At 41.7% G+C, this 27,912-nt stretch overlaps 2 protein-coding genes and 1 non-coding gene across 9 annotated transcripts in view; all 3 read left to right on the top strand.

Moving 5' to 3' along the window:
• Nucleotides 1-7,028: 7,028 nt before the first annotated feature.
• Nucleotides 7,029-7,134, top strand: LOC133055289 (U6 spliceosomal RNA). Its single transcript, XR_009692588.1, has one exon. It is a non-coding gene; the product is annotated as a U6 spliceosomal RNA (small nuclear RNA).
• A 1,700-nt stretch (nt 7,135-8,834) lies between these two features.
• The window catches only part of LOC133054838 (zinc finger protein 429-like), a 31,517-nt gene continuing 12,439 nt past the window's right edge, over nt 8,835-27,912 (top strand). For 2 of the 7 annotated variants that reach the window (XM_061140166.1, XM_061140165.1), the window contains exons 1-2: nt 8,844-8,973; nt 9,483-9,565. Coding sequence is in view for 5 of the 7 variants with exons in the window: in XM_061140159.1 (XP_060996142.1) it covers nt 8,871-8,890; nt 9,483-9,565; nt 14,048-14,143; nt 16,792-18,929 (2,337 nt within the window). In the remaining 2 variants the exon portion in view is untranslated. The other 5 variants (XM_061140160.1, XM_061140162.1, XM_061140163.1 and 2 more) reach the window with 5 other exon arrangements.
• On the top strand, nt 12,535-13,131 carry LOC133051812 (small ribosomal subunit protein eS25-like). Its single transcript, XM_061136453.1, has one exon. It carries the CDS (start codon nt 12,716-12,718, stop codon nt 13,091-13,093), a length of 378 nt encoding a protein of 125 aa, XP_060992436.1. The 5' UTR covers nt 12,535-12,715; the 3' UTR covers nt 13,094-13,131.

Below are 27,912 nucleotides of genomic sequence, written 5' to 3'. Positions count from 1 at the left end.
CTGGAAAAGGCATGTGATTAGTGTATATCACGTTTACTAAGTGTTTCCTAGGCTTTGTTTTATAAGCAATAAAAATCACAATCTTTACATCATTATATGAGAAAAATGAATATCTTTCTTTGTACTTCTCATCTGTATGTAATTTGTAAAAGGTTTTATTTCAACTATGTGTGAAATTAATACATGGTTATTAATAAAAGTGAATGGTTTTTAGTGTTTCAGTTGACTGTAATGAATGAAGTGTTTAACCTATCACCACCATTAACCTCTCCCACCTTATTTAAGGGTGTCGTGAAGAGACCATAAAAAAAGTATTTGGTAGCACAGAGAGATGGCACATGTGGAAATTAGTTCACTTGCTGGCTTTAAACGTTTCATACCTTCATATATTTTCCACTATTTCTATGTTGTATCTCCTCTCCCATTTTGTAGCTACTCAGACACTGTGATGATTCTAAAAGGAAGAATTATACAGAGTATTGTTGTATACAATACAGAGTTTTGTTGACAGTTTCCCTGAGCTGCTCCTTGATTTTGCTGCCTTAGCATCTGTCTGGGAAGGAGGCAGCCTACAGGTCCTTGAACTCACACCAGCCAGTCCTGTGAGCACCTGCACTAGAAGGCCACCTTCCTCGAGATCAGCAGTCTTACTGAACTCCAGGTTCTACTCCACAGGCCCCCTTCAATGACACCTTCACAAAGCTCACCAGAATCCTGCTTATCTTGGTTTGAATGGAGAAATCCACACTCAGCCTGGGGAGCCCAGAGCACTTCACCCAGGGTCGTGTATAAAGGCTGGACCCCAAGTACTTTCTCTGCCTGATTCTAGCTTTGACATCTCTCAAAAATCCCCCCTTAAATCCTCCCCTACAGAGAGGTCTCAGGTGTGGTAAGTGTGAGGACTCGACCTCAGGACTCCTGAACGTGGGTTTGGGGGAAGAAACATCAGAAAAAACAGGGAACTTGGTAAAGACTCATTTCATGGCCCCACTGTAGACCTGCAGATTCATATCTTCTTAGAGTGGGGACCTGAATTCCAGGGATTTCTATTCACTAAAATGGTTCAGAAAGAATCTTTAGCCAAGTGGTGTCCATCAGGATCACGTGACCAATGTTCAGCAATGACCTCCTCAGTGCCCTCCCCGCAGAGTTCTCTTGGTCCTGTGGGAGCATCAGTGTGGTGTGTAGGAAGTGCTTCAGGGGATTGTAAGGGGAGGCCCGGGTTAAGGATGTGGCTCCTGGATGTGGCTGTCTCATTTGTAAGAGCTGAGGCCCGGCTTCAGTCCGTGGGTTTGATCTAGCTGGATTTGGACAGGGGAAGTCAGTCAGCTCATGTCATCTGTTTGAGCAGAAGGTTAGGAGTTCTCTCTGAGAAGAGAACAATCAAGAAATAAGTTCACAGGCTGGTCTCCAAGTAGGACGTCATTGTTTCTGAATCTCTCCTGAGAGAGAGGACAGCTTTCCTTTTCAGCTTTTCAAAGTCCTTCTGTCTATAAGTGCAGTGGTTGCAGGTTAAAGAGCTGTGTTGATGCCCTCAAAGGTATTTTCTCAAAACTCAGATGTTCATTTGCAGCATAACATCCCCAGAGAAGACAGAGCAGGAGGAAGAAGAGGAGGAAATGGTAGCTTCTCAGGTAAACGTCCTGTCCTGTGTCTGGGACTGTGTCTGCTTTTCCTCCTGAAATGCCTAGAATGAGAAACTGCAAGCCTTTAGCTCTCTGCTCCTAATTTTTATATCTGGGGTGTTTGTTATCTTATTTTCTTCCTTTTCTTCTTATAATAGTGAAGACCTGCCCTTTAGACTACTTCTTGTGTCCCAGAGCCTTTTCTCCATTGTCTGCATCCTAACTTTCTATGGAGCATGATGAATTTTCAACATGAATTAGTGACTTTGAACTGTTGAGAATATTCTCTGTGTGAGAGCCAACAAGGGGAGTCATTCCTGTCCTAACTCCCATTGGCATGTAGTTTCATGTTGGGATTTTAGGGAAGTTGGGAAATGCAGTGATGACTTAACATTTTGATGTAATTCAATTCTTTAGAACAGAGTTCAGTTCAGTCACTCAGTCTTGTATGACTCTTTGCGACCCCACGGACTGCAGCACGCCAGGCCTTCCTGTCCATGACCAACTCCCAGAGTTTACTCACACTCATGTCCATTGAGTGGGTGATGCCATCCAGCCATCTCACCCTCTATTGTCCCCTTCTTCTCCTGCCTTCAATCTTTCCCAGCATTAGGGTCTTTTCTGATGAGTTAGTTCTTCACATCAGGTGGCCAAAGTATTGGACCTTCAGCATGATTACTTTCAATGAATATTCGGGACTGATTTCCTTTAGGATGGACTGGTTGGATCTCCTTGCTGTCCAACGGACTGTCAAGAGTTTTCTCTAACACAAAAGTTCAAAAGCATCAATTCTTCAGCACTCATCTTTCTTTATAGTCCAGCTCTCACATCCATACATGAGTACTGGAAAAACATAGCTTTGACTAGACGGACCTTTGTTAGCAAAGTAGTATCTGTGCTTTTCAACAAGCTGTCTAGGTTGGTCATAACTTTTCTTCCAAGAAGCAAGCCTCTTTTAATTTCATGGCTGCAGTCACCATCTGCTGTGATTTTGGAGCTCCAAAAGTTAAGTCTGTCACTGTTGCCACACCGAGCACCACAGTGGACCTCGGGTCAATCTTTAAGGTCCTCTTGGCAGCAGAATTGCCTCCGTCCCCAAGGTATACCAAGAAAGAAGATCAATGGGCTCTAAATGAGGGAGGAATAAAAGAAGAGGGCTGGTGGAAGCTCCCAGATCAAAGACTTTTTGTGTCCAGCAATATAGAAATCCAGCTGGTAAAACAACATCCTGAGAAAACTCCTTAAGGAAAACCTGTGCTGGCGAGCTACCTGAGCCACTTCTATTTCGTTCCTAAGCTCCCAGCCCTGTGTGTGCAGATCAGTGCTAGTTCTGTGACGTGTGCTCAGAACAACGCCAGCCAAGGACCAAGACCCAACCCAGGGGTGCTGACCATTGGAACACGGCCCTTTGAAGGTCTAGACGTGGACTTTACTGAAGTCAAGCCCTATAGGGGCTATAAGTATTTCCTTGTGGTAGTCTACACCTACTCGGGATGGGCTGAAACCTACCCCACATGCACTGAACGGGCACGAGAAGTGGCCAAGGTTCTGTGAAGAGACATGATCCTGAAATATGAGCTGCCTCTCTCCATAGGGTCTGACAACAGGCCAGCATTTGTGTCTCAGATAATCCAAACTTCATCCTGGACACTGGGAATCAAATGGAAGCTTCACACTGCTTATAGGCCTCAAAGCTCAGGGAAAGTTGAACGCATGAATTTTACCCTCAGGACTACATTAGCTAAACTGTCAGACCAGTTATCTTGGGTCAACATGTTACCCCCCAGCCTTACTCCAAGCCCGATGCACCCTGAGTCCTCAGGCTATTCTCCCTTTGAGACCTTATATGGGAGAAAACCCCCAGTGATAGGAAAACTCAAGGGGAACCCCCAATAACTAGCTGACCTGGAGACCTGGGAAAAGTCTTCCACCATATCGCCTGAGAAACCTTAGAAAGCACACCCATTCTTTTGGGCAACTGAGTTCATGCCTATCAGCCAGGAGATGAGGTATGGGTTAAAGATTGGAAAAAAGAACCATGTTAGCCAGTTGGGACAGGCCCTCACAAGATTGTCTTGGCAACCTCTACTGTTGTTAAAGTTACAGGCATCATCCCTTGGATCCACCACACCAGGGTCAAGAAGGCAGCAGCTTCCTGTGATGAGGATGCGTGGAAAACAGTTATGGACCCCAGAAACTCTGTCAAGGTCTGGTTCCAAAAACAACGGCTCTCACCCACAAAAGACGCTGCACCCTGCTCTAGTCACTCTGAAAGCTGACTAGACCACGCATGGCAGAAGCTTCAGAATTCTTCAGCTTTGCTCCAGCCACATTCTGGCAGCTGGCTGCTCAAAGCACGGTGGAAGCTTGATGATCTGGCTATCAAGATACCAGTGGATGCTTATTGTCAACCCTGGCCCCATCCCTGATTGGTATTATTGCTGTGCTCCTCACTATAGGACCAGCTTCAGTCACACCCCAGAACTGGGATTTGGGTCAGAAGCTGCGCTTAGCTGTCTGTTATCTCACCTTAGTGGGAAGCCTCATTCTAATTAGATGTTTCTTATGATCGATTCTCCCTAGTATCTAAATCGCTTACAGTATACCTGACCCCGCTTGATGAATCTAGGAAGATGGTATGAAAGAATTTATTTGCAGGGCAGCAATGGAGAAACAGACATAGAGAATATACTTATGGACATGGGGAGGGGGAGGAGAGGGTGAGATGTATGGAGAGAGTAACATGGAAACTTACATTACCACAGGTAAAATAGGTAGCCAGCGGGAATTTGCTGAATGTCTCAGGAAACTCAAACAGGGGCTCTGTATCAACTTACAGGGGTGCAATGGGAGGGAGATGGGAGGAATGTTCAAGAGGGAGGGGATATATGTATACCTATGGCTGATTCATGTTGAGGTTTGACAGAATAAAATTCTGTAAATCAATTATCATTCAATTAAAAAATAAAATTTTAAAATATTAAAAAATTTTTTGACAAATTTTGTTTTCCAAATGCACTCTAAGCTCTTTACTTGCTTGGTGACAGAAATACTAATTGTTTTTTTAACAGGAATTGAACAAACATCTACCAGTCATGGAAGACTATAACCTAAACTATGATACTTAGAGACAATAATGTGTGATAAACTGGTGTGACATACAAAATAAGCATGACTAATCTCAAATCATAAACTGACCTGTTATTTAATGTGACATTAAAAGTATTAAGTGGAAGTCAAGATTTCTGAAACATCACATTTAAAGAAAATGACATATTTATACAATGATTTTTATTTTGTAAAATGAAATTATACAACTATAAATTTTGAGAGTATTTTCAAATTAGAGAATATGACACACTATGCTTTTATGCCTGATAGCTGCCATCTGAAACCCATTTCTGAAGTTACTTTTTGGAAAATGGTCTGATCCAAATCAGCCAACTATGGATGTTTTCAGTAGGAAACTGCCGGGAGCCAACACACGAGACCCTACCCATGACAAGGCCATAAGGGAGAAAACCTGACGGGCAAGGCGGATCAGGTTTTCAGGGGTTTCAAAAAGCTGCCCCCAGCACTCACCTTAAAGATGATATCTGTCTTTCTGATGCCTGCCTCAATGGACTACTCCCTAATTTCTGTGACACAGGCAGAAGGCCTTTCCCGATCTCTTCCCAAATAAGAATCAATTTAGAACTTTAATCAATAAGTTTCCCAGATGGTGGTATTTTATAAGATTATTCAGGGTGAAAGGAGTGTTTTAATTTAAACTCCTTTGCTGGAAGTTTGTTAGCCAAACGCATTTATGCCCTTGGTACTAATATGCATGATTGCTTATAATATCCTAATCATAAAATAGCATAAAGAACCTGATTATATAAAAGCCCTAATAGACATAGAGCCTTTTTAAGGGGTAAAGGAGTCCTATTAGAAAACATAAGAAAAATTATTCTATAGGTGGTTATTGGGTTGAGATTTGCTTGCTGTGTTTTGTTTGCTGTGATTTTGCTTTTAATGTGCTAAGGTTGTGTTATAGGCTGGACCTTGGCAGGAAACAATGTCTTTGTTAAGCACTTGATAAATTCCAGAGTTAGAGAAGGTATTTCTACCGCTTCCTGGTAGCTCTGATGGTAGAGAACCTGCCTACAATGCAGGAGACCAGGGTTCGATCCCTTGGTCGGAAAGACCCCCTGGAGAAGTGCCGGGGTCCAGCCCTGGCAGGATCCACGGGTACCCTCAGGATGAACAGCGTCGGCGAGAGAGAGAGAGAAAGAGAGAAAAAGAGAGAGAGAGACCAGACTGGGATGTGCGGCAGAGTCTGGCAATGCTTTATTTTTTACCATAGCTTTTATACCCTAAGGTAGTACATTTCTAAGGGGAAGATAGTTTAACATTACATCAACTTGTCCTTCATGAAACCAGGGTGTTTTCTGCATATTTCTTTGTTTATGAGGGTCTTGGGGGTTTATCTTCTGGCCTTGGGGCCTATTGTCATTTTTTGCGAGTCAGGTGAATGTAAACCTATTTTCCGTTTCTGTGGTGACCTCAACAGAAATGTTGTAGTCTCATAGGGCTACAGTACAGTATGTCACAACATAGTAGAAATATAACCTTGTTAACACAAAGGTCAATTCTTTTGCAGAAGTTGTCAGTTGAATTTATCTAAGAGGTTTACCCCATACAGACTCTGCAGCTTCGGTGAGGTAGCCTCTGCCTAGCACTCCTGGCTAACAGTTAACAACCGTCTCATTGTTACCACACTAGCGCTAAGCTCTTATTTTTCTACTCCTTTAACTATATTAACAATGGTTTCCACTGCACAGCCTTAGCACATTAAGAGCAAAAACACAGCAAGCAAATGTTAACCCAATAGCCACTTTTAGAATAATTTTTCTTGTGTTTTCTAATAGGGCTTCCTCACTCCCTGAAGGACTCTATGTCTATTAGGGCCTTTATATGATCAGGTTCTTTATGCTATTTATGATTAGGGTATTATGAGCAGTCATGCATATTAGTACCAAGGGAATGGATGCATTTGCTAAACAAACTAGAATGCTAGCAAAGGAGTTTAAATTGAAACACTCCTTTCATCCTGGATAATCTCTTAAGTTACCACCACCCAGGAGACATACTGATTAAAGTTCTAAGTTGATTCTTATTTGGAAAGAGATCGGGAAAGGCCTTCTGCCTGTGTCACAGAAATTAGAGAGTAGTCTATTAAAGCAAGCATCAGAAAGACAGCTATCATCTATAAGTTGAGCGCCAGGGGCAGCTTTTCAAAATCCCTGGAATCCTGGTCTGCCTTGCTTGTCAGGTTTTCTCCTCATGACCTTGTCATGGGTGGGATCTTGTGTCCTGGCTCCCAGCAGTCCCCACTCATAGATACTTGAGAAACATATTTTTGTGCTTGCTTTGGCACCACATATACTAAAATTGGAACAAAACAGAGAAGATAGCATGGCCCATGCGCAAGGATGACTCGCAAATTCATGAAGCGTTCCATATTTTTTGAAGTCAGCCAGAAAGATAAAGACCAATACAGTATACTAAAGCATATATATGAAATTTAAAAAGATGGTAACAATAACCCTATATGCAGAACAGAAAAAGAGACACAGATGTATAGAACAGTCTTTTGGACTCTGTGGGAGAAGGCGAGGGTGGGATGTTCTGAGAGAACAGCATTGAAACAAGTATACTATCAAGGGTGAAATAGATCACCAGCCCAGGTTGGATGCATGAAACAAGTGCTCAGGGCTGGTGCACTGGGAAGACCCAGAGGGATGGGATGGAGAGGGAGGTGGGAGGGGGGATAGGGATGGGGAACACATGTAAGTCCCTTGCTGATTCATGTCAATGTATGGCAAAAACCACTACAATATTGTAAAGTAATTAGCCTCCAACTAATAAAAATAAATGGAAAAAAAAAAAAAACATATTTTCTTTTCATTTTTGTTCACACCACAAAGCATGTGGGACCTTAGTTCCCCAGTTAGGGAAGGAATGGCAATTCTGCATCAGAAGGTGGGGTCTTAACCATTGGACTGCCAGGGAAGCTCCTAAACACATTTTCTTTAATAAGTAATTTATTAACTTGACATACATTTTCCTTTATATTGTAATGATTAATGCTTTCTGTGTAAGAAATGATTAAATCTTCAACTCTGAGATTTAGCTCCGCCACCAGGGATTGAACCCACATAACCTGCAGTAGAAGCACAGCGTCTTAACTACTGGACTACCAGGGAAGTTGCTAATCTCACATTTAAAGAGAAAGGTACACTCTCTTGGGATACAATTGTCAGTGGGCCTCTCACTGTTTTTCTTGCCTTGTTTTACCTCTTCTCCAGATTATCCTTTCAAGGACTGGATGAAGAGGAGGTTAGGAAAGAAAGCCAACAGTGGGGGAGGGTGTCTGGGAAGCTAAGTGCAAGCAGTGGATGTGATCCACACACCCCATTTGCCTAGTTTCGTGCCCAGTTTTAGCACAAAAAGTCCTGCTTCTTGGAAACTGGTTCAGTCCTGGAAGAAGCAGGGCAATTGGTTGCTTCAGCAGCAGCAGCAGCAACAATTAACAGAGGCAATCTGAGTATCAACAGATTCTGGCAGGAGTAACCGTATGCCATTTCTGTGGTTACGTTATAAACAGCAACGTGGATTCCGGTCTCCCTATTTCTTTCTGGACTCACTTCCTAAGAGAAAAGCCAGCTGCCCTGTTGTAAGCAGGTCTCTGGTTACAATTAGTGAGGCTCCCTCCCAACGGATCATATGAGTGATTACAGTCTACTTTTCGTCACTGAGGAGACACCCATCTTCACACACTCACACAAAGGGCTTTTGAATTTTCCCCGTTTTTCAACTTGCTGAAAATATCTCGGCTTCCCATAGAGGCAGCTCTCAAAATTCTTCTCTTTTGCCTTAAGTTGTGTGAAACACTAACTTAGAACAGGCAGGAAGCAGCTCTGCTCCAGAGGAAATCAAAGAGATTTAAAGGCATCAAAAGGCAGAGAAAGGAAGCACAGCTGGACAGAAGGACCAACAGACCCAAAACCGACAGGGGCGGGGGTGGGAGGCAAGGCTCCGCCCCCACTGGCCCCGCCCCTACGTACCTGCGCTTCCGGCCTCTTCCCACCCTCCCTCCTTACGTCTCCTCTGGTTGGCCGCGGCGTAGCGCACTCACCTTCCTCTGTACCGGATTTTCCGCCCGCGCGTGCGCAGTAGCCTGCAGACCCAGCGTTGATTTAAATGAGCGACAGAGATATTTTGTGAGTTTGTTTGTTTAAAACCCGGATGTCACAGTCCCACGTCCTTCACACGTGGGTTTCGGGGGTCTCTGTGGACGTTCAAGGTACCGCCCCCATTTTCCCGTCCCCAGTGTGTCCTCGCATCGCCGTGAGAAGGTCTGAGGTCCGTTAGCTTAGCTGCCGGGTCCCTGGGGCCCACGTCCGCTTCCTGTTAGCATCGTTCTAGAGCCCATGTCCTTCTCTGGCAGTTCTGCCTTCTAACTTGCAGAGACCGCTGCTTAAAGTCCTGCATTGCCCAACCCCTAGGTCCCTGATCCACGAAGAGATGAAGGAGGCTCTATTCTGTATGGAGTTTGGTCAGGGTCTCGCCTATGGTTTGAAGGGGAGGGTCAGCCTAGAACGCGTGGTTTTCACAGGAAGGGCCGCGAGTTCTGAAGAAAAGAATAAAATTAAAAACACCTCGTTTGATTCTGTGTTCCAGAATCCCTGCTGTGCCAGTGGCCGTAGAGGATTGTGATTTGTACCTGTTGAGATCCTCCCTCTGTGTGGGGCTGTGTTACAGGGAGCTCACTGTGGTTTTCTAAGTATTGAACAGCCTATTTTCAACATTCAGGGGTCACTTCCCAAGACTGATCTACCTGAGAAGGAAGACCAGAGGAGAAGGAAAGCAAAGAGTCAGAAATGACTCGTTCCCAGGTAAGAGGCATAGTCCGTGTTTGTTCTGTCTCTCTTTCCTGAAATGCTGTTTCTTTAGACTTGATAAGCTTCTTAACGATTTGTTTGAACTGACCCATAGTCATCATCCCAAGGGACCCATTGCCCTCCTGGCACATGATTGTGACAGAAAATACTACCGTCAGCCAAAGAAGCTCACTCAAGCTTTTAAGTCCCGAGTTTTTATTGGGGTCTAGCCACATAGACGTGGTTGATAACATCTCCAGTTTTCTCCCCTTCTTAGAGGTTGGGCTAATAAGGCCACCTGGCTCAAAGCCCCAAACCTGTAGTCACTTCCTTGGCCTTTGTGAAATGCCCAGCCTCACAACCTGAGTCATCTCATTATTAAACTAGGGGCCGACCGTAGGTCATGTTGTTAGTATAAATTATCAGGGCCCCTGGAGAGTAATAAGGCCACTGCAGTCACTAAGGAAATTTCAAGAGAGAAAAAACTTAAATTCCAAGAGTAGTTAACAAACTTCCAGAACCTGGGGACCAAAGCCTGCCAGATTCTCTCTCTCTCTCTCTCTTTTTTTTTTTTTAATTTTAGTATCTATTTAGTTTTGGCTATACTGGGATTTTACTGATGGTCTTCGGCTTTCTCTGTTGTGATTAGGAGTGGCTAGTATCTTGTTGTGGAGCTCTGGCTCTAAGGCACGGGTTCAGTCGTTGTATTAATAACTGGCAGGCTCTGGAGGATGTGGGCTTCAGTAGTTGTGGCCCACTAGCTTAGTTACTCTGAGGCTTGTGGGCTCTTCCCTGACCAGGGATGGAACCCTGGTGTACCCTGCATTGACAGGCAGATTTCTCACCACAGGAGCATCAGGCAAGTCCCTAAATTCTTTATTACACAACATTGAAACCTTAATGTTCCCTTTATTCCCTTTGATTTTTCCCCCCTCTGATTTTTTGATGTTCCTTTGGAATACCTCACCTGTTGCATGATTACAAAATATTATGCTGCGTTTCATCCTACTCTTTTATTGTTCAAAATCATGTCCAAGTCTCTCTTTAGGTGATCTTCTTTGGCTACCTTGTAACTATTTTGCTTCATTTAAAATTTCAACTAGTCTATACAGTGATAGCTTCATCTGTAATTTGGCAGGTTCCCTCTATTTAGGCTTTTTTGTTTTTTATATTCAAAATTATGTTAGCTCTCCTAGATACAGCTCAGACTTACGTTTGAAATATCCATGTTTGTTTTGAGTTTCAATTGTTTTGAATTTGCAGTCAGTGAAGTCTTTATGTCACTACATCTTCCAAGTAAAACTTGTGATTTTCAGACTTTATGTACTTCAGTAAAGTTTTACAGTTTCTTCTCATAGGTCTGTAAATGTGTTCTAAATAGGTGTCATGGTGTATTTGCTAATAAAATGTAGACTGTTTCTCATATTGTGTTTTTAATTCCTGTTACTAAAGAGAAAAAATTGTTTTCAGTGTACCCAGTTGGCTCAGCAGTAAAGAATCTGCCTGCCAATGCAGGAGACCTGGATTTGATCCCTGGGTTGGGAAGGTCCCTTGGAGAAGGAAGTGATAACCCACTCCAGTATTCTTGCCTGGGAAATCCCATGGACAGAGAAGTCTGGATGGCTACAGTCCATGGGGTCACAAAAAGTTGGACATGATTTATGTGACTTAGAACACATTCATGCACAATTAGAAATAGTTGTTTTACCATAAATGCTAAAATACACATGAGTTTAAAAAGAAGGTAGATTAAAAATTTTTCTTCTAAAAGATGGGCTATTCACAGAAGATTGCTTTTACCTTATGTGTGTTTATGTGCATGTGTGTGTGCAAGCAGAAACCTAGGGTATATATTAAAGACATCATCATTTCATGAATATTTTTTTTCATGAATATTTTTATTTATTCTAACCTATGAGAATTGTACTTACATATTTTCCATGGCCTTAGATTGTTTCATCTTATGAAATGAATATATAGTTCCATTTTCATACATATATGCATGAAAATGTTCATATGATTTGATCGATTATTTTTCTTGTTTTTTGTATTCTTCACAATTAGAGAAACTTCTATGAACTTTCATTAGATTTGTCCCTGTGTATTGGTCTGTTTTATTCATCAAAGTCTAGAATACATAAAATGAAGTAAATTTAAGCTATTTAAGGAATGTTTGCTAAATATTTTTGCAAAAAGGTGGGGCAACAACATTATTGATTTTAAATTATTTCTGTTGCACATCCAAGACTTTGTAAAAACTCTAAAGATATGTAGTATATCCTAAATAGTTAGAATGATTGTTGCTGCTGAGGATGCTATCCTATTAGATCTATAAAATTTGTAAAACACCTGAAGTTCAAAAGTACGTATGAATGCTTACCTTAGTATTGTACTTCCTTACTGTTCAAAATGGTCATTCATGAAGCAAAATTTTCAAGATTGCTAGTTAAAGAAGCTTGTTAAAAATACTAAGAAAAAAAATGAGGTTGTTAAAGTAAATGGCACATTTGTCCCACTCAAGAACTCTTGAATCAGTGTATACTTTTTAAAAATTGGGCTTCCCTGGTGGCTCAGTGATGAAGAATTGTGTGCCGATGCTGGGGACATGGGTTCAATCTCTGGTCCAGGAAGATCCCACATGCTGCAGAGTAACTAAGCCCACGTGCCATAACTACAGAGCCTGTGCTCTGGAGCCGGGAGCCGCGACTACTAAGGCCATGTGCCCGAGGGCCCAGGCTTTGTGACAGGAGAGACCACGGCAGTGAGAAGGCCAAGCATCGCAGCTGGAGAGTCGCACCCCTCCCACCCCCAGCCACAACTAGAGAAAGCCCGCTCACAGCAACAGAGACCCAGAACCACCAAAAATAAATAAATAAATGACCCTTTAAAAAAAAAAAAAATTACTTGTTTCCTTGATAGGCAATTCATCCTGTGTTATACGAATACAACACTCAGAAATAAATATGCCATTGTTGATCTGATTATTTTAAGATTTCTCTTCCAGATCAGAATAGTTTCTGAAATGATTTGTGGGACATAGGTCATTTCTTCTTGGGTTAGAAATATGGTGAAAATATTACTGTGTAAAAGTCATAGTATAGTATACTTTTTTGTCCGACATCTTAGCGAGGCGGCAGTGATCAAAGTTGCTCTCCGGCCATCGCTATGCCACCCAAGGACGACAAGAAGAAGAAAGATGCCGGAAAGTCGGCCAAGAAAGACAAAGATCCAGTGAACAAATCAGGGGGCAAGGCCAAAAGGAAGAAGTGGTCCAAAGGCAAAGTTCGGGACAAGCTCAATAACCTAGTCTTGTTTGACAAAACAACATATGACAAACTCTGTAGAGAAGTTCCCAACTATAAGCTTATAACTCCAGCTGTCATCTCTGAGAGACTGAAGATTCGTGGTTCCCTGGCCAGAACAGCCCTTCAGAAACTCCTTAGTAAAGGACTTATTAAACTGGTTTCAAAGCACAGAGCTCAAGTGATTTACACCAGAAACACCAAGGGTGGAGATGCCCCAACTGCTGGTGAAGATGCATGAACAGGTCCCACCAGCTGTACATTTTGAAAAATAAAACTATTTAAAAAAAGAAAAAAGTCATAGTATAGTATAACACCAGACCCGCTCCTGTATCGAAACCAGTCCTGTGTGAACATGCTGTTGTCGTTTTTGGGCACATTAGGAAGTCTTCTCACAGTCACATGGCATATGTGCTTTGTATTTCAGGGAAAGCTGATGTTCCAGGATGTGACCATAGATTTTACTGAAGAGGAGTGACTGGACCTCCGTCAAGGGGCATTGTATAGGGATGTGATGTTAGAGAACTATAGGAACTTGGCCACTTTGGGTGAGGATCACGTCTTTCCAGAATCCCTTATCTACTGTCAGGGTTTTGCTTCCTGCATTTCTAGAATGTCTCTTGGAATCTTCTACTTCTTATAATAGCATTTCAGATCCCTGATTTCAATGGGAAAATGGGAATTTGTGAGTTTAGAAGGAAGACTTCATGATGATTTATTATGATTCTAATTTATTTCTTCCTTGATGTCATCTGCCTGCTTCCTCTAAGTTAGTGCTAATTCTGTACGTTCCGTGGTATAAAATGGTGCTACCTTCCTCTTCAAATCAAATTTCCACTACTTACTTTTGTCTTGTAGCACATGACCAGAATCTCAGAATTTGATTTTTATGTAGTGAGTGTTGTATGGTACTGCTGCCGCTAAGTCACTTCAGTCGTGACTGACTCTGTGCAACCCCATAGATGGCAGCCCACCAGGCTCCCCCGTCCCTGGGATTCTCCAGGAAAGAACACTGGAGTGGGTTGCCATTTCCTTCCCCCTAGTGTTCTATAGGTGCTTTCAAAAAGTATTTGAGGAAATCATTTTCTAGGCTGTCTTAACTTTCTATCATTCATTCTCTCCTCACCTGGACACATACTAGATTGGAAAGTAATGAAGTTCTGGCAAAACAAATATTCCTTTCTCTGATGAACAGGTCTTGTGGTGTCTAAGCCAGACCTTGTCACTTTTCTGGAGCAAATGAAGGAGCCCAGGAGTATAAGGAGAATGAAGACAGTGGCCGTATACCCAGGTATGTGTGAATGGATGGAGCCAACGGCTCAGGTGAGAGGTCCAAGTATCAGTGAGGAAGTCATTCTTTGTCGTGTGGTTTGGGAAGGTCTGCTTCATTGGAAATCATTTTGGAGAAGTCTGGATTTATTTCTGTTGGTGTCATAGACAGCTGTCACCTGCCCCATTCTCTCTGTTAAACCATCATGAATTTTTCTGTGTTGATTACCTTTCTCATTCACAGTGAGAACTAAAATGCTCTTCTTGGATTGTGACAACTTGCATGAATTGGTTGCTATTTCATTTCTTGGGAGCCCTAATAAATCTGCACATTTCAGAGTAACTATGATGCTCCTTTTAAAGTTTGTTTCTACGTCTAGACAGAGGTGTGTGGTAGGACATGGAATAGTTCAGCTGGAGTTCCATCACCTCCACTAGCTTGCACCTCCACTAGCTTGCACCTCCACTAGCTTTGTTGGTAGTCATGCCTTCTAAGGCCGACTTAACTTTGGCAACCAGGATATCTGTTACTAGGTGAGTGATCAGACCATTGTGGTTATCTCAGTCATGAATATCTTTTTTGTATAGTTCTTCCATGTATTCTTGCCAACTTCTCTTAATATCTTCTGCTTCATTTAGGTCCATCCCGTAATTTCTTAAAACTAGTACTTTATTAAGTTTATCTTATTTGTTTCAGCTTCCTTGGACATTGTCTTATGTGTCCTCAGTTTCTGATTAGTTCTCTGTCACTATCATTTATGATTTTTAGATTGAAAGATCTAATAGAACATTCTCAGAAGTGTGTGTGGCAAGAAGTGGATTAGGCACCTAGGATTTATGAAAATATTTGGTGTCTCTACTTAAGATGACTAAAAGCAACAAGAAACATTAGATTGCCTAACTTTTCTTCATTTAGTGGTCCTTGGAGATTTTTTTCTTGCTTGTTCCTCTATAACCTATTTGTTTGTCATCTCATTTTGCCTAGCTTTCTGTCTGTGGTCTCTTTTTTGAAGGCTACAGGAACCTAGTCAGTCTTCCTTCTCGTGTCTGCACCTTGGTGGGTAAGGTTGGTCCAGAGGTTTGTGCCCTCATCCTCTTGATCTGGGCTTTGATTGCTGTTAACCGTGACCAGAGCCTGCTGTATTCCCCATTGTTCCGTGGTTGTTACTGCCCTCTCTCTGGTGGTGCCTGCTCCCTGCGTGGTGGAATAGAGCCCCCGGATCTGAGTTCTAGCTGTGATTCTGATCTGTGTTGCGAGGCAGGTGGGACTGGAGCACCCGCACATGGAGAAAAGTCACTGAGTATTACTCCTCTGGGGATGTTCACTCAGGGTGTGCTCTGGTTCCCCCTCTCATGCGTTCTGCAGGCTCTCATGTGATGTAGTTTAGGCACTGCTCTTGACCCCACCTTAACCACGGGCATGATGGCACATGGGCCTGGTGTCTCGCAGATGTTGTTTTCAGAAGGTCACCGGCATAGATTCAGTGAAGTCAGGTCCTGGGGTTGCATTCAACGTGGAGCTGGACCTGCTGTGGTGCTCTGGGGCATCTCAGGCTCTGTCCTGGCCCAGCCCCCTTTTGTGGGAGCCCACAGAGTCTACAGCAGCTAGAGCTGCCCCTGCCTTGACTGAGAGAGCGCTGGTAGGTGATTCAGATGCTCTGTAGGGGCTGAGGTTACACAGCTGGTCGTGGGTGTAAGACCGTGGCTTCTGTTGCTGCAGGGAGAGGTGTCAGCTTTTCTTGTTCATCCCTGGGGCTCAGCTGTGCTTTCAGCCCTATCTGAGCATGTGGGCAACTCACAGGTGTCTTCTTCTGAGCTGTCCCAGAGCACAGGAGTCTGCTGATTGTGGAGGAGGCTGATGGGGGAGGCTGTGGCTGGGGGCTCAAAGACTACATGGGTGGAGTTCTTCGTAGTCCTTGGTGAGGAGGGGCCGGCACAAGGGACAAGGGATGCAATGGGCTTCTTCTCTGGGCATCACTCAACAATGACACTGTCTCTATAGTGGTTCAGGCTTCCACCACAAGCATCCCATTTGCAGAGCTCCTCCCACAGTCCCAGCCCTTCAGGATGTTTCCTCACGGCCAACCTCAATCCTCTGCCTGGGTCTGCTGTCCGAACCCCACATTTCCGCACCCAGCCCTTGTCTGCAGTGGTGGTCGTGCCTCTCAGGCTGGGTGGGCAGGGCAGGGGTCAGGCCCCTGTGTGCAGGTTCACCCTGTCCTGCTGCCACACACTGGTTGCCATGTTCTCTTCCACAGAGAATGAGGCTCTCCTGTCCAAACTGAGTGCCCAACGAGGGGCTTCCCCAGATGTGGAGACCTCTTCTCACTTTCATCTCCCTGCAGGATTGCAGGCCCCATCCCACTTCCTCTCCTCTTCCTTTTCCTTCTTCTTTCTTTTGTCCTACCTGCCTCAGAAGTAATCTTTCTTGTCCTTTTAGACTTCCAAGGGCCTCTGCTAGTGTTCAGCTGGGCTCTGTGAGAATTGTTCCATTTCTCATTCATTTGTGGAGAGAGAGATGGTCTCCACATCTGCCTAATCCTCTGGCATCTTGATGCTTCTGTCTCTATTTTATTTTTAAACTAGCTATGGTCATCAATTTTCTCTAAAACTTTAAAGATATTTACTGAGAATAGCACAGAAAATTACTTGTTATTTGATATCTTTCAGCTATGTCTCCACAAGATACCCAGGATTTAATACCGAAGAATCCAGCTTTAGAAGATGTATTCCCAAAAGGAAACCTAGGAATATATCAAACATTTCACCTCAGAAACTTAAATGTAATGAAAGACTGGGAATATACGGGTGTATATGAAAGACAGAGAGGATGTTTATATGGCTATAAAGAAATGGAGACAGTTACACATAATGCTAACATTACTGCAAAAAGAAATGAACAACGTGAATCAAATTGGGAAAAAGACCAACTTCAGTCTTCAACATCTGCCGAGACGTATAAGTGTTTAAGAAAAGATTTCCATCCTTTTTTGAAACATACATGTTCTCTGAAAGGAAACGTGGAAAATCTGAAAGGTAATCTAGTCTCTACCGCAAATACTCATTCAGACAGTTCTGAACATAGGCTTCAACTAAACATACATTCAATCATGTCTGAACACCTACAATTTAACAATGAGTGGGAAAACTCACAATCTAATCAATTTGAGGGATCCATGACCAGGAGGTCATTATTCTTCCCCCAACAAATATTTTCTCTGCATTCCAAGATGTATAATGTTGATGATAATGGAAGAGATGTAATGCAACCGTCATTGTTCAATACATATTGTGATGTGGTTGATACACAACAACGTTGTATGTCTAATAAAATGAGTCAGACCTTAAGTAAGAGCTCCAGCTCCAATAATTACAAAAGTATTTCTGGTGGACTGAGAAGTTATTCAGACAATGAACCTGGGTATACGGTTGAAGGAGACTCAAACCTTATGAAACATCAGAGACCCGAATCTTCAAAAAAGGAATCTAAAAGTAATAAATTTGGAAATACCTTTTATCAAATGTCAGATTTTTCTCTTGATAAGAGTACTTGTACTGAAGAGAGGACTTGTACTGAATATGGTAAGGTTTCTAATCAGTCTTCAGAAATTTTTCAACAGCAAACTGTTCAGAATCCACAGAAAGAAAACAAGTATCAGATATGTGGGAAAGTCTTTAGTAAGCCATCCAATCTAAGTAAACATAGGAAAATTCATATAGGAGGGAAACCTTTCAAATGTACAGAATGTAGCAAAGCATTTAACTGTCACTCAGTTCTTACTCAACATCAGCAAAGTCACACTGGAGAGAAACCTTATAAGTGTACAGAATGTGGCAAAGCCTTTACTTACAATTCAAGTCTTATTCAACATCAGCGAATTCATACTGGAGAGAAACATTATAAATGTACAGAATGTAGCAAAGCCTTTATCTGTTACTCACAACAAACAGAACATCAGCGAATTTATACTGGAGAGCGGCCTTATAAATGTAAAGAATGTAACAAAGCCTTTCATCATCGCTCACTTCTTACTGGACATCAGCGGATTCATTCTGGGGAGAGACCTTATAAATGTAAAGAATGTTACAAAGCCTTTATCCACTGCTCACATCCTACCCAACATCAGCAAATTCATACTGGAGATAAGCCTTATAAATGTAAAGAATGTGGCAAAGCCTTTAGGCGTTGCTCACTTTTTACACAACATCAGCAAATTCATACTGGAGAGAAAAATTATCATTGTGCAGAGTGTAGCCAAACCTTTATTTGTCATTCAAAGTTGTACATCATCAAATCCATACTGGGGAGAAACCATACAAATATAAAGAATGTGGCAAAGCCTTTATTACGAGTTCGGACCTTTCTCAGCATCACCGAATTCATCCTGGGGATAGATGCTATCAATGTACAGAATGTGGCAAGGCTTTTATTAAGCGTTCTAGTCTTACTGAACATCAGCGAATGCATGCTGGAGAGAGACCATATTCATGTACTGAATGTGGCAAAGCCTTTGCTTACAACTCAATGCTTACTCAACATCGGTGAATCCATACTGAAGAGAGACCTCATAAATGTAAAGACTGTAACAAAGCCTTTCATCGTCTCTCACTTCTTACTCAACATCAGCGAGTGCATACTGGCGAGAGACCTTATAAATGTACTGAATGTGGCAAAACCTTTGGTTGCAACGCTTACTAAACATCAGCGCTTACTAAACATCAGCGAATTCATACTGGAGAGAGACCTTATAAATGTACAGAATGTGGCAAAGCGTTTAGTCAGAGTGGCCATCTCACTAAACATCTGAGAACACACTGGAGAGAAACCCTACTAATGGAACAAGTGATGGAAGAGGTTTACCCTAAACATGCATCAGAAAACACAAGAGTTTATATAAGAAACCTATGGAGATGATGTACCAAATATGTAGAAAGGTATTTAATCAAAAGTTAAATTGAAATAAATATCAGGGATTGCATACTGGAAGGCATTTCATCAATCCGTTTTTCTGAAGTTTCTCTGAAGGAGAATGACTGTAGGGAGTACTCCATATTTAAAACACCTAGAAAATGAATATATTAGCATGAATCGTGAGATGAACGTTGATGGTTAGAAAGTTACAGTTCTTAGCAATGTATGTATGCTTGTTAATAATGACGTGAACTGAGAGTATTTGAAGTGAATGTGACTCAGCACTCAAGCAATGCATACTATGCTTTGTTTCTGGTGTGTTTGCAAACTGAGGTTTTTGCCAGTTTATTAAAGATTAGCCTTTTTATATTGTGTTGCAACCATTTCTATCTATCCTTCATTGATGAAGGATACCATAATGTAAAATGGACAATGACCTTTCCATGTTGTAAAGTAAGACAGAAGTTGGTTGTAAGTTTTCAATAGTAACATCCTTGATTTGTAAGAACACAATGACAGTTCACTGCAATATTGATGTATCTTTATAAAATCAACACTAGTCGTGATTATTGACAATTTTGATATGAAGACAGTGATAACCTAGAAATGTATTAGAAACCCTTCCTGGAAAAGGCATGGAATTAGTGTATCCCATTCTTGCTAAGTGCTTCCTAGGCTTTGTTTGGTAAGCTGTAAAAATCACAAATCTCACATCATTATATCCAAAAATGAATATCTTTTTCTGTACTTTGGATCTATATTTACTTATGGATCATATCGTGGATTGTAAAAGGTTTTATTTCAACTATGTGAAATTAATACATGGTTATTAATAAAAGTGAGTGGCTTTTAGTGTTTTGGTTGATTATAATGAATGAATTGTTAACCCACCACCAACAGGAACCTTGTCCACCTTATTTAAGGTTGTAGTGAAGAGACCACAGTGAACTATTTGGTAGCAGAGAGAGATGGTATATGTGGAAGTTAGTTTACTCACTGGCTTTAAATTTCTCATAACTTCAGACATATTCCATCATTTCTATGTTGTATCTCCTCTCCCATTTTGTAACTACTTGGACACTGTGATGGTTCTAATATAAAGATGATGCAAAGTATTGTTGACAGTTTCCCTAAACTGCTCCATGCTGTTGCTTCCTAAGCATCTGTCTGGGGAGCAGGCAGCCTGCAGGTCCTTGAACTCACACCAGCCAGTCCTGTGAGCGCCTGCACTAGATGACCCCCTTCCTTGAGACCAGCAGTCTTGCTGAACCCCAGGGTACTGCACAGGTCCCCCTTGAATCACACTGAGGAAATCAATTTCTAGGCAGGTTCAAAAGTCCAGGGTTCCCCAAGGAGAAGGGGTCTGGAATTCTCAAGGAGGAAGAAAGAACAAACTTTTTTTTTTTTTTTCCCCTCTACATTACTTAGGATTATGTAACAAATTATCCTGCTTGAGGAAAGACTCTGGAAAAAGATTTTCTGGCTAATCCTGTTGTCTTAAAATGTAAATTATGGGTGTGGGTCTAGTGAGGTCTAAACAATGTCTTTACCTCCAGACATTGTTTTGACTCACTGTAATAACTAATTAAAAGTATATAACTCCTTTGCTAACACTAGTGAGGGGGCACTCTTTCTGCCTCTTCTGATGTCTATGTCAGAAGCTTTCTCTATCTCTTTTATACTTTAATAAAACTTTATTACACAAAAGCTCTGAGTGATGAAGCCTCATCTCTGGCCCCGGATTCAATTCTCAGAAGGCCAAGAATCCAGGCGTCTTGTGGTTGAGCAGCAACAATTCAACACCAGTGCTCACCAGAATCCTTGTCTTGGTTTGAATAGATTAATCCACACTCAGCCTAGGGAGCCCGAGGCATTTCACTCAGGGTAAATTATAAAAGCTGAACTGCAAATACTCCTGTTTTCTCTGCCTGATTCTAGCTATGATCTCTCTCAGAAATTCCTGCCCTAAATCCTCCCTTACAGAGAGGTCTTAGGTGAGGTGAGTGTGAGCTCAGGACTCCTGAATGTTGGTTTGGGGGAAGAAACATCAGAAAAAATGTGATTTGCTGATGACTCCTTTCATGGCCCCACTGTAGACCTGCAGATTCATAACTTCTTGGAGTGGGGACCTGGCCACCAGGGATTTGTATTCATTGAAATGATTCAGAAAGAATCTTTAGCCAAGTGGTTTCCATCTGGTTTCCCATCAGGATCATGTGACCAGTGTCAGGAAATGACCTCACTGATGCCCTCCCAACAGAGTTCTGTGTTGGTCCTGTGGGAGCATAAGTGTGATGTGTAGGACGTGCTCCAGGGGATTCTAAGAAGAGGCCGGGTTAAGGACGTGGCTCCTGGTCCATCTGTGAGAGCTGAGCCCCGGCGTCAGTCTGAGGAGAGGCCGCAGGGTTGGTCTAGTTGGACTTGGACCAGGGAAGTCAGTCAGCTTACATCGTCTGTGTGAGCAGAGTGTTAGGAGCTCTCTATGGGGAGATAACAATCAAGAAATTAGTTCACAGGCTGGTCTCCAGGTAGGAAATGATTGTTCCTGAACCTCTCCTGAGACAGACAGGAGAGGTCGGTCTTCTCAGCTTTCCAAGGCCCTTCTGTCTGTAGGAGCGGTGGTTGCAGGTTAAAGAGCTGTGCTGATGCCCTCCAAGGTAGTTTCTCAAAACTCAGAAATGTGTTTGCCGTGTAACATCCTCAGAGAAGACAGAACAGGAGGAAGAAGAGGAGGAAATGGCAGCTTCTCAGGTAAATATCCTGTCCTGGGTCTTGGGCTGTTTCTGATGTTCTTCCTGAAATGCCCGGAATGAGAATATGCAAGTCTTTAGCTCTCTGCTCCTAATTTGTCTTCCCAGGCATTTGTTATCATCTTATTTTCCCCATTTCCTCTTATAATAGCGAAGACCTGCCCTTTAGACTACTTCCTTGTGTCCCAGAGCCTTTTCTCCATTGTCTGCATCTTCGCTTTCTATGGAGCATGATGAATTCTCAACATGAATCAGCGACTTTTCAACTGTTGAAACTATTCTTTATGTGAGAGATCAGCATGGGGAGTCACTCCTCTCCTCACTCCCACTGGGATGTGGTTTGGTGTTGGGATTTTAGCAACGTCGGGAAATGCAGTGATGACTTAGCACCTGGATGCAATTTAGATATTTAAAAATGAGTTTAAAAATGCCATTATACATAGAACCAATTCTCTTCTGTCCATGGAATTTTCCAGGTAAGAATTCTGCAGTGGGTTGCCATTTCCTTGTCCCGGGGATTCTCTCCACCCCGAGACTGAAGCCGCATCTCCAGCATTGGCAGGCAGATTCTTTACCACTGTGCCAGCTGGGAAGCCCAGTGGCTCAACTCAGTCGTCCAGAGTTTTTCAGAAAATTTTCAACGGACATTGTACAGGGACGTGATGTTAGAGAACTGTAGGAACCTGGCCTACTTGGATGAGGACAACTTCATTCCAGAATCCCTTATCTACCCACTGGCTTTTGGTTCCATCATTTCTAGAATGTTTTTGGAGTTTTCTGCTTCCTACAATAGTTTGAAATCTTTCCTTTCTAGGGGAAATGGGTATGTATGAGTTTAGAAAGAAAGGCTCCAGGATTGTTGATGATGCTAGTAACCATTTCCTTCTTTGATGTACTCTGCCTCCCTCTGTGAGAGTCAATTCCGAGACAGGACCCCTCTAGGGTCCCCGAGGAGGAGGGGAGGGTCTCGGACCCTTGAAGAGGAGATAGGGGTCTGGAATTCTCAAGGAGGAGGAAAGAATAAACAACTTTTTTTTCCTCTACATTCCTTGGTCTTATATGTCTTTCTTAGACACATGACTTTTTCTTTAAGCCCAGAACTGATGATTAAACAACAAACAACCAGGTTTAAACTTTGTAATAGGAATTATATAACAACAATATATCTTGCTTGAGGACAGTTTCTCCTTCCTGGAAACGTTCTGACTAATCCTTATATCTTTGAATTTATATTATGGGAGTGGGTCTGGTTCTGTTCAGTTCAGTCACTCAGTCCTGTCTGACTACTTGTGACCCCATGGACCGCAGGACACCAGGCCTCCTGTCCATCACCAACTCCCAGAGTTTACTCAAACTCATGTCCATTGAGTCGGTGATGCCATCCAATCATCTCATCCTCTGTCGTCCCCTTCTCCTCCTGCCCCCAATCCCTCCCAGCATCAGGGTCTTTTCCAATGAGTCAACTCTTCACATGAGGTGGCCAAAATATTCGAGTTTCAGCTTCAGCATCAGTCCTTCCAATGAACACCCAGGACTGATCTCCTTTAGGATGGACTGGTTGGATCTTGCAGTCCAAGGGACTCTCAAGAGTCTTCTCCAACACCACAGTTCAGAAACATCAATTTTTCAGCGCTCAGCTTTCTTCATAGCCCAACTCTCACATCCATACATGACCACTGGAAAAACCATAGCCTTGACTAGATGGACCTTTGTTTGCAATGTAATGTCTCTGCTTTTTAATATGCTATCTAGGTTGGTCATAACTTTCCTTCCAAGGAGTAAGCGTCTTTTAATTTCATGGCGGCAATTGCCATCTGCAGTGATTTTGGAGCCCCCCAAAAATAAAGCCTATAACTGTTTAGATTGTTTCCCCTTCTGTTTGTCAAGAAGTGATGGGACCAGATGACATGATCTTAGTTTTCTGAATGTTGAGTTTTAAGCCAACTTTTTCACTCTACTCTTTCAGTTTCTTTCTTTCTTTTCTTTTTTCTAGAAAGAAGAACCTTTATTTACATTGAGTTGAGCTCTTCCAAGAAAAAAAAAAAAAAAAAGCATCTCTTATATTTATTTTGTTCTGCATTCTTTTCTTAATTGAAGTATAGTTGATGTACAATATTACTTTAGTTTCAGGTATATACCATAGTGATTCAGTATTTTTACAGATTATACTCCATTAAAATTATCACAAGATAATGGGTATAATTCCCTTCACTATACAATATATCCTTGTTACTTATCTATTTTATACATAGTAGTTTTTTTAACATTTATTTATTTTAATTGAAATCTAATTACTTTACAATATTGTAGTGGTTTCCTCTTTCAGTTTCATCAAGAGGGTCTTTAGTTCTTCTTTACTTTCTGCCATAAGGGAGGTGTCATCTGCATATCTGAGGTTATGGATATTTCTCCTGGCAATCTTGACTCCAGCTTGTGCTTCAGCCAGCCCAGCGTTTTTCATGATGTGCTGTGCATATAAGTTAAATAAGCAGGGTGACATATACAGCCTTGAGTACTCCTTTCCCGATTGGGAACCAGTCTGTTGACCCATGTCTAGTTCTAACTGTTGCTTCTTGACCTGCATACAGATTTCTCAGGAGGCAAGTCAGGTGGTCTGGTGTTCCCATCACCTGAATAATTTTCAACAGTTTGTTGTGATCCACATGGTCAAAGGCTTTGGCATAGTCAATAAAGGGGTCTGGGTCTGGTAGGATCTTTCTATTGTTAAGTTCTAATCCTGTTATCCTCAAATGTAAATTGTGGGAGTGGGTCTGGTAAAATTTTTACAACCTTGAGATATTCTTTTGATTTATTGTAATGACTGATTAAAAAAGTATATAGCTCCCTTGCTTAGACTAGCAAGAGGGACACTCTCTGCCCCCCTTCTGATGTCTATGTCAGAAACTTCTCTGTCCCTTTTTCACTTTAATAAAACTCTGCTCACAAAAGCTCTATTTTTTTTAATTTATTTATTTTAATTGGAAGCTAATTACTTTACAATATTGTATTGGTTTTGCCATACATTGATATGAATCAGCCATGGGTGTATATGTCTTCCCCATCCTGAACCCCACTCCTACCTCCCTTCCCATCCCATCCCTCTGGGTCATCCCAGTGCACCAGCCCCAAGCACCCTGTATCTTGCATCGAACCTGGACTGGCGATTCATTTCACATATGATAATATACAAGTTTCAATGTCATTCTCCCAAATCATCCCACCCTCGCCCTCTCCCACAGAGTCCAAAAGACTGTTCTATACATCTGTGTCTCTTTTGTTCTATACATATGTGTCTCTATACATATGTGTCTCACATACAGGGTTATCATTACCATCTTTGTAAATTCCATATATATGCATTAGTATACTCTATTGGTGTTTTTCCTTCTGGCTTACTTCGCTCTGTATAATAGGTTCCAGTTTCATCCACCTCATTAGAGTTGATTCAAATGAATTCTTTTTAATGGCTGAGTAATATTTCATTGTGTATATGTACCACAGCTTTCTTATCCATTCGTCTGCTGATAGACATCTAGGTTGCTCCCGTGTCCTGGCTATTATAAACAGTGCTGTGATGAACATGGGGGTACACATGTCTCTTTCCAATCTGGTTTACTCAGTGTGTATGCCCAACCATGGGATTGCTGGGTCATATGGCAGTTCTATTTCCAGTTTTTTTTAAGGAATCTCCACACTGTTCTCCATAGCGGCTGTACTAGTTTGCATTCCCACCAACAGTGTAAGAGGGTTACCTTTTCTCCACACCCTCTCCAGCATTTATTGCTTGTAGACTCTTGGATAGCAGCCATTCTGGCCCCACCGTTATGTACCTGCGCTTCTGGCCTCATCCGACCCTCCACCTTAGGACACCTCTCGTTGGCCGTGGTTAGAGTTTGGGCTAATCAGCCCACTTGGCTCAAATCCCCAGACCTCTAGTCACTTTGTTGGTCTTTGTGAAATGCCCAGCCTCACAACCTGAGTCATCCCATTATTAAACTAGGGGCCCACATAAGTCATCTTGTTAGCGTAAATTATCAGGGCCTACAGAGTAATAAAGTCACTGCAGTCACTAAGGAAATTCCAAGAGTGAAAAAACTTAGATTCCAAGAGTAAAAGCAAACTTCCAGAACCTGTGAACCAAAGCCTGCTAAATTCTGTTTTTCTTTTTAAATTTTAATATTTAGTTTTGGCTATGCTGGGATGTTGCTGATGGTCTTGGGCTTTCTCTGTTGTGATTAGGAGGGACCACTATCTTGTTGTGGAGCTTTGGCTCTAAGGCACGGGTTCAGTCATTGTATTAATCCCTGGCAGGCTCTGGAGGGTGTGGGCTTCAGCAGTTGTGACACACTAGCTTAGTTGCTCTGAGGCTTGTGGGATCTTCTCTGACCAGGGATGGAACCCGTGTCCCCTGCATTGACAGGCAGATTTCTCACCACTGGACCATCAAGCAAGCCCCTAAATTCTTTATTACACAACGCTGAAACCATAATCTTTCCTTTATGCCCTGTGATATTTTCTCCCCCTCTGATTTTTGATGTTCCTTTGGAATACCTCACCTGTTGCATGACTACAAAATATTATGTTGCCTTTCATTCTACTCTTTTATTGTTCAAAATCATGTCCAAGTCTCTCTTTAGGTGAGCTTCTTTGGCTACCTTGTAGCTAGTTTGCTTCATTTAGCTTAAAATTTCAACTAGTCGATACAGAGATAGCTTCATCTGTAATTTGGCAGGCTCCTTCTATTTAGGCTTTTTTGGTTTTTATATTCAAAATTATGTAAACTCTGCTAGATACAGCTGAGACTTACATTTGAAATATCCATGTTTGTTTTGAGTTTCAATTGTTTTGAATTTGCAGTCAGTGAAGTCTTTATGTCACTACATTTTCCAAGTAAAACATGTGATTTTCAGACTTTATGTGCCTCAGTAAAGATTTACAGTTTCTTCACATAGGTCTGGAAATGTGTTCTAAATAGGTGTCATGGTGTATTTGCTAATAAAATGTAGACTGTTTCTCATATTGTGTTTTTAATTCCTGTTACTAAAGAGGAAAAAATCTTTTCAGTGTACCCAGTTGGCTCAGCAGTAAAGAATCTGTCTGCCAATGCAAGAGTCCTGAGTTTGATCACTGGTTTGGGAAGGTCCCCTGGAGAAGGAAATGGCAACCCACTCCAGTATTCTTGCCTGGGAACTCCCATGGATGGAGAAACCTGGAGGGCTACAGCCCATGGGGTCAAAAAGAGTTGGACATGATTGATGTGACTTAAAACACATTCACGCACAATTAGAAATAGCTGTTTTACCATACATTCTAAAATACACATGATTTTAAAAAAAGGTAGATTAAAAATGTTTCTTCCAAAAGATGTGTTATTTACAGAAGATTGTTTTTAACTTATGTGTGTTTATGTGCATGAGTGTATACAAGCAAAACCTAGGGTATATATTAAAGACATCATCATTTCATGAATATCCTTGTTTATTCTAACCTTTGAAAATTGTACTTACATATTTTCCATGGCCTTAGATTGTTTCATTTTATGAAATGAATATATAGCTCCATTTTAATATATATATGCATGAAAATGTTCATATGATTTGATTATTTTTCTTGTTTTTTGTATTCTTCACAATTAGAGAAACTTCTATGAACTTTCATTAGAGTTGTCCCTGTGTATTTGTTTGTGTTTTATTCATTAAAGTCTAGAGTACATAAAGTGAAGTAAATTTAAGCTATTTAAGGAATGTTTGCTAAATATTTGCAGAAAGTTGGGGCAACATTATTGATTTTAAATTATTTCGGTTGCACATCCAAGACTCTGTAAAAACTCTCAGAAAGATATATAATATATCCTAAATAGTTAAAATGATCGTTGCTGCTGAGGATGTTTTCCTATTAGATCTGTAAAATTTGTAAAACACTTGAAGTTCAAAAGTAAGTATGAATGCTTACCTTAGTATTGTACTTCCTTACTGTTCAAAACAGTCATTCATGAAGCAGAATTTTCAAGATTACTAGTTAAAAGAAGCTTGTTAAAAATACTAGGAAAAAAGAATAAGGTTGTTAAAATAAATGGCACATTTGTCCCACTCAAGAACTCTTGGATCAGAGTATGCTTTTTAAAAATAT

The sequence above is a fragment of the Dama dama genome, chromosome 4, assembly GCF_033118175.1.
Source record: "Dama dama isolate Ldn47 chromosome 4, ASM3311817v1, whole genome shotgun sequence".
Classification (NCBI taxonomy): Eukaryota; Metazoa; Chordata; class Mammalia; order Artiodactyla; family Cervidae; genus Dama; species Dama dama.
The sequence above is the reverse complement of the archived record's forward strand: the minus strand, read 5'-3'. Positions and strand labels throughout refer to the sequence as shown.

Bases quoted from the DNA above. Each gene is read 5' to 3' on its own strand.
- LOC133051812 (XM_061136453.1), top strand. From the start codon at position 12,716: ATGCCACCCAAGGACGACAAGAAGAAGAAAGATGCCGGAAAGTCGGCC.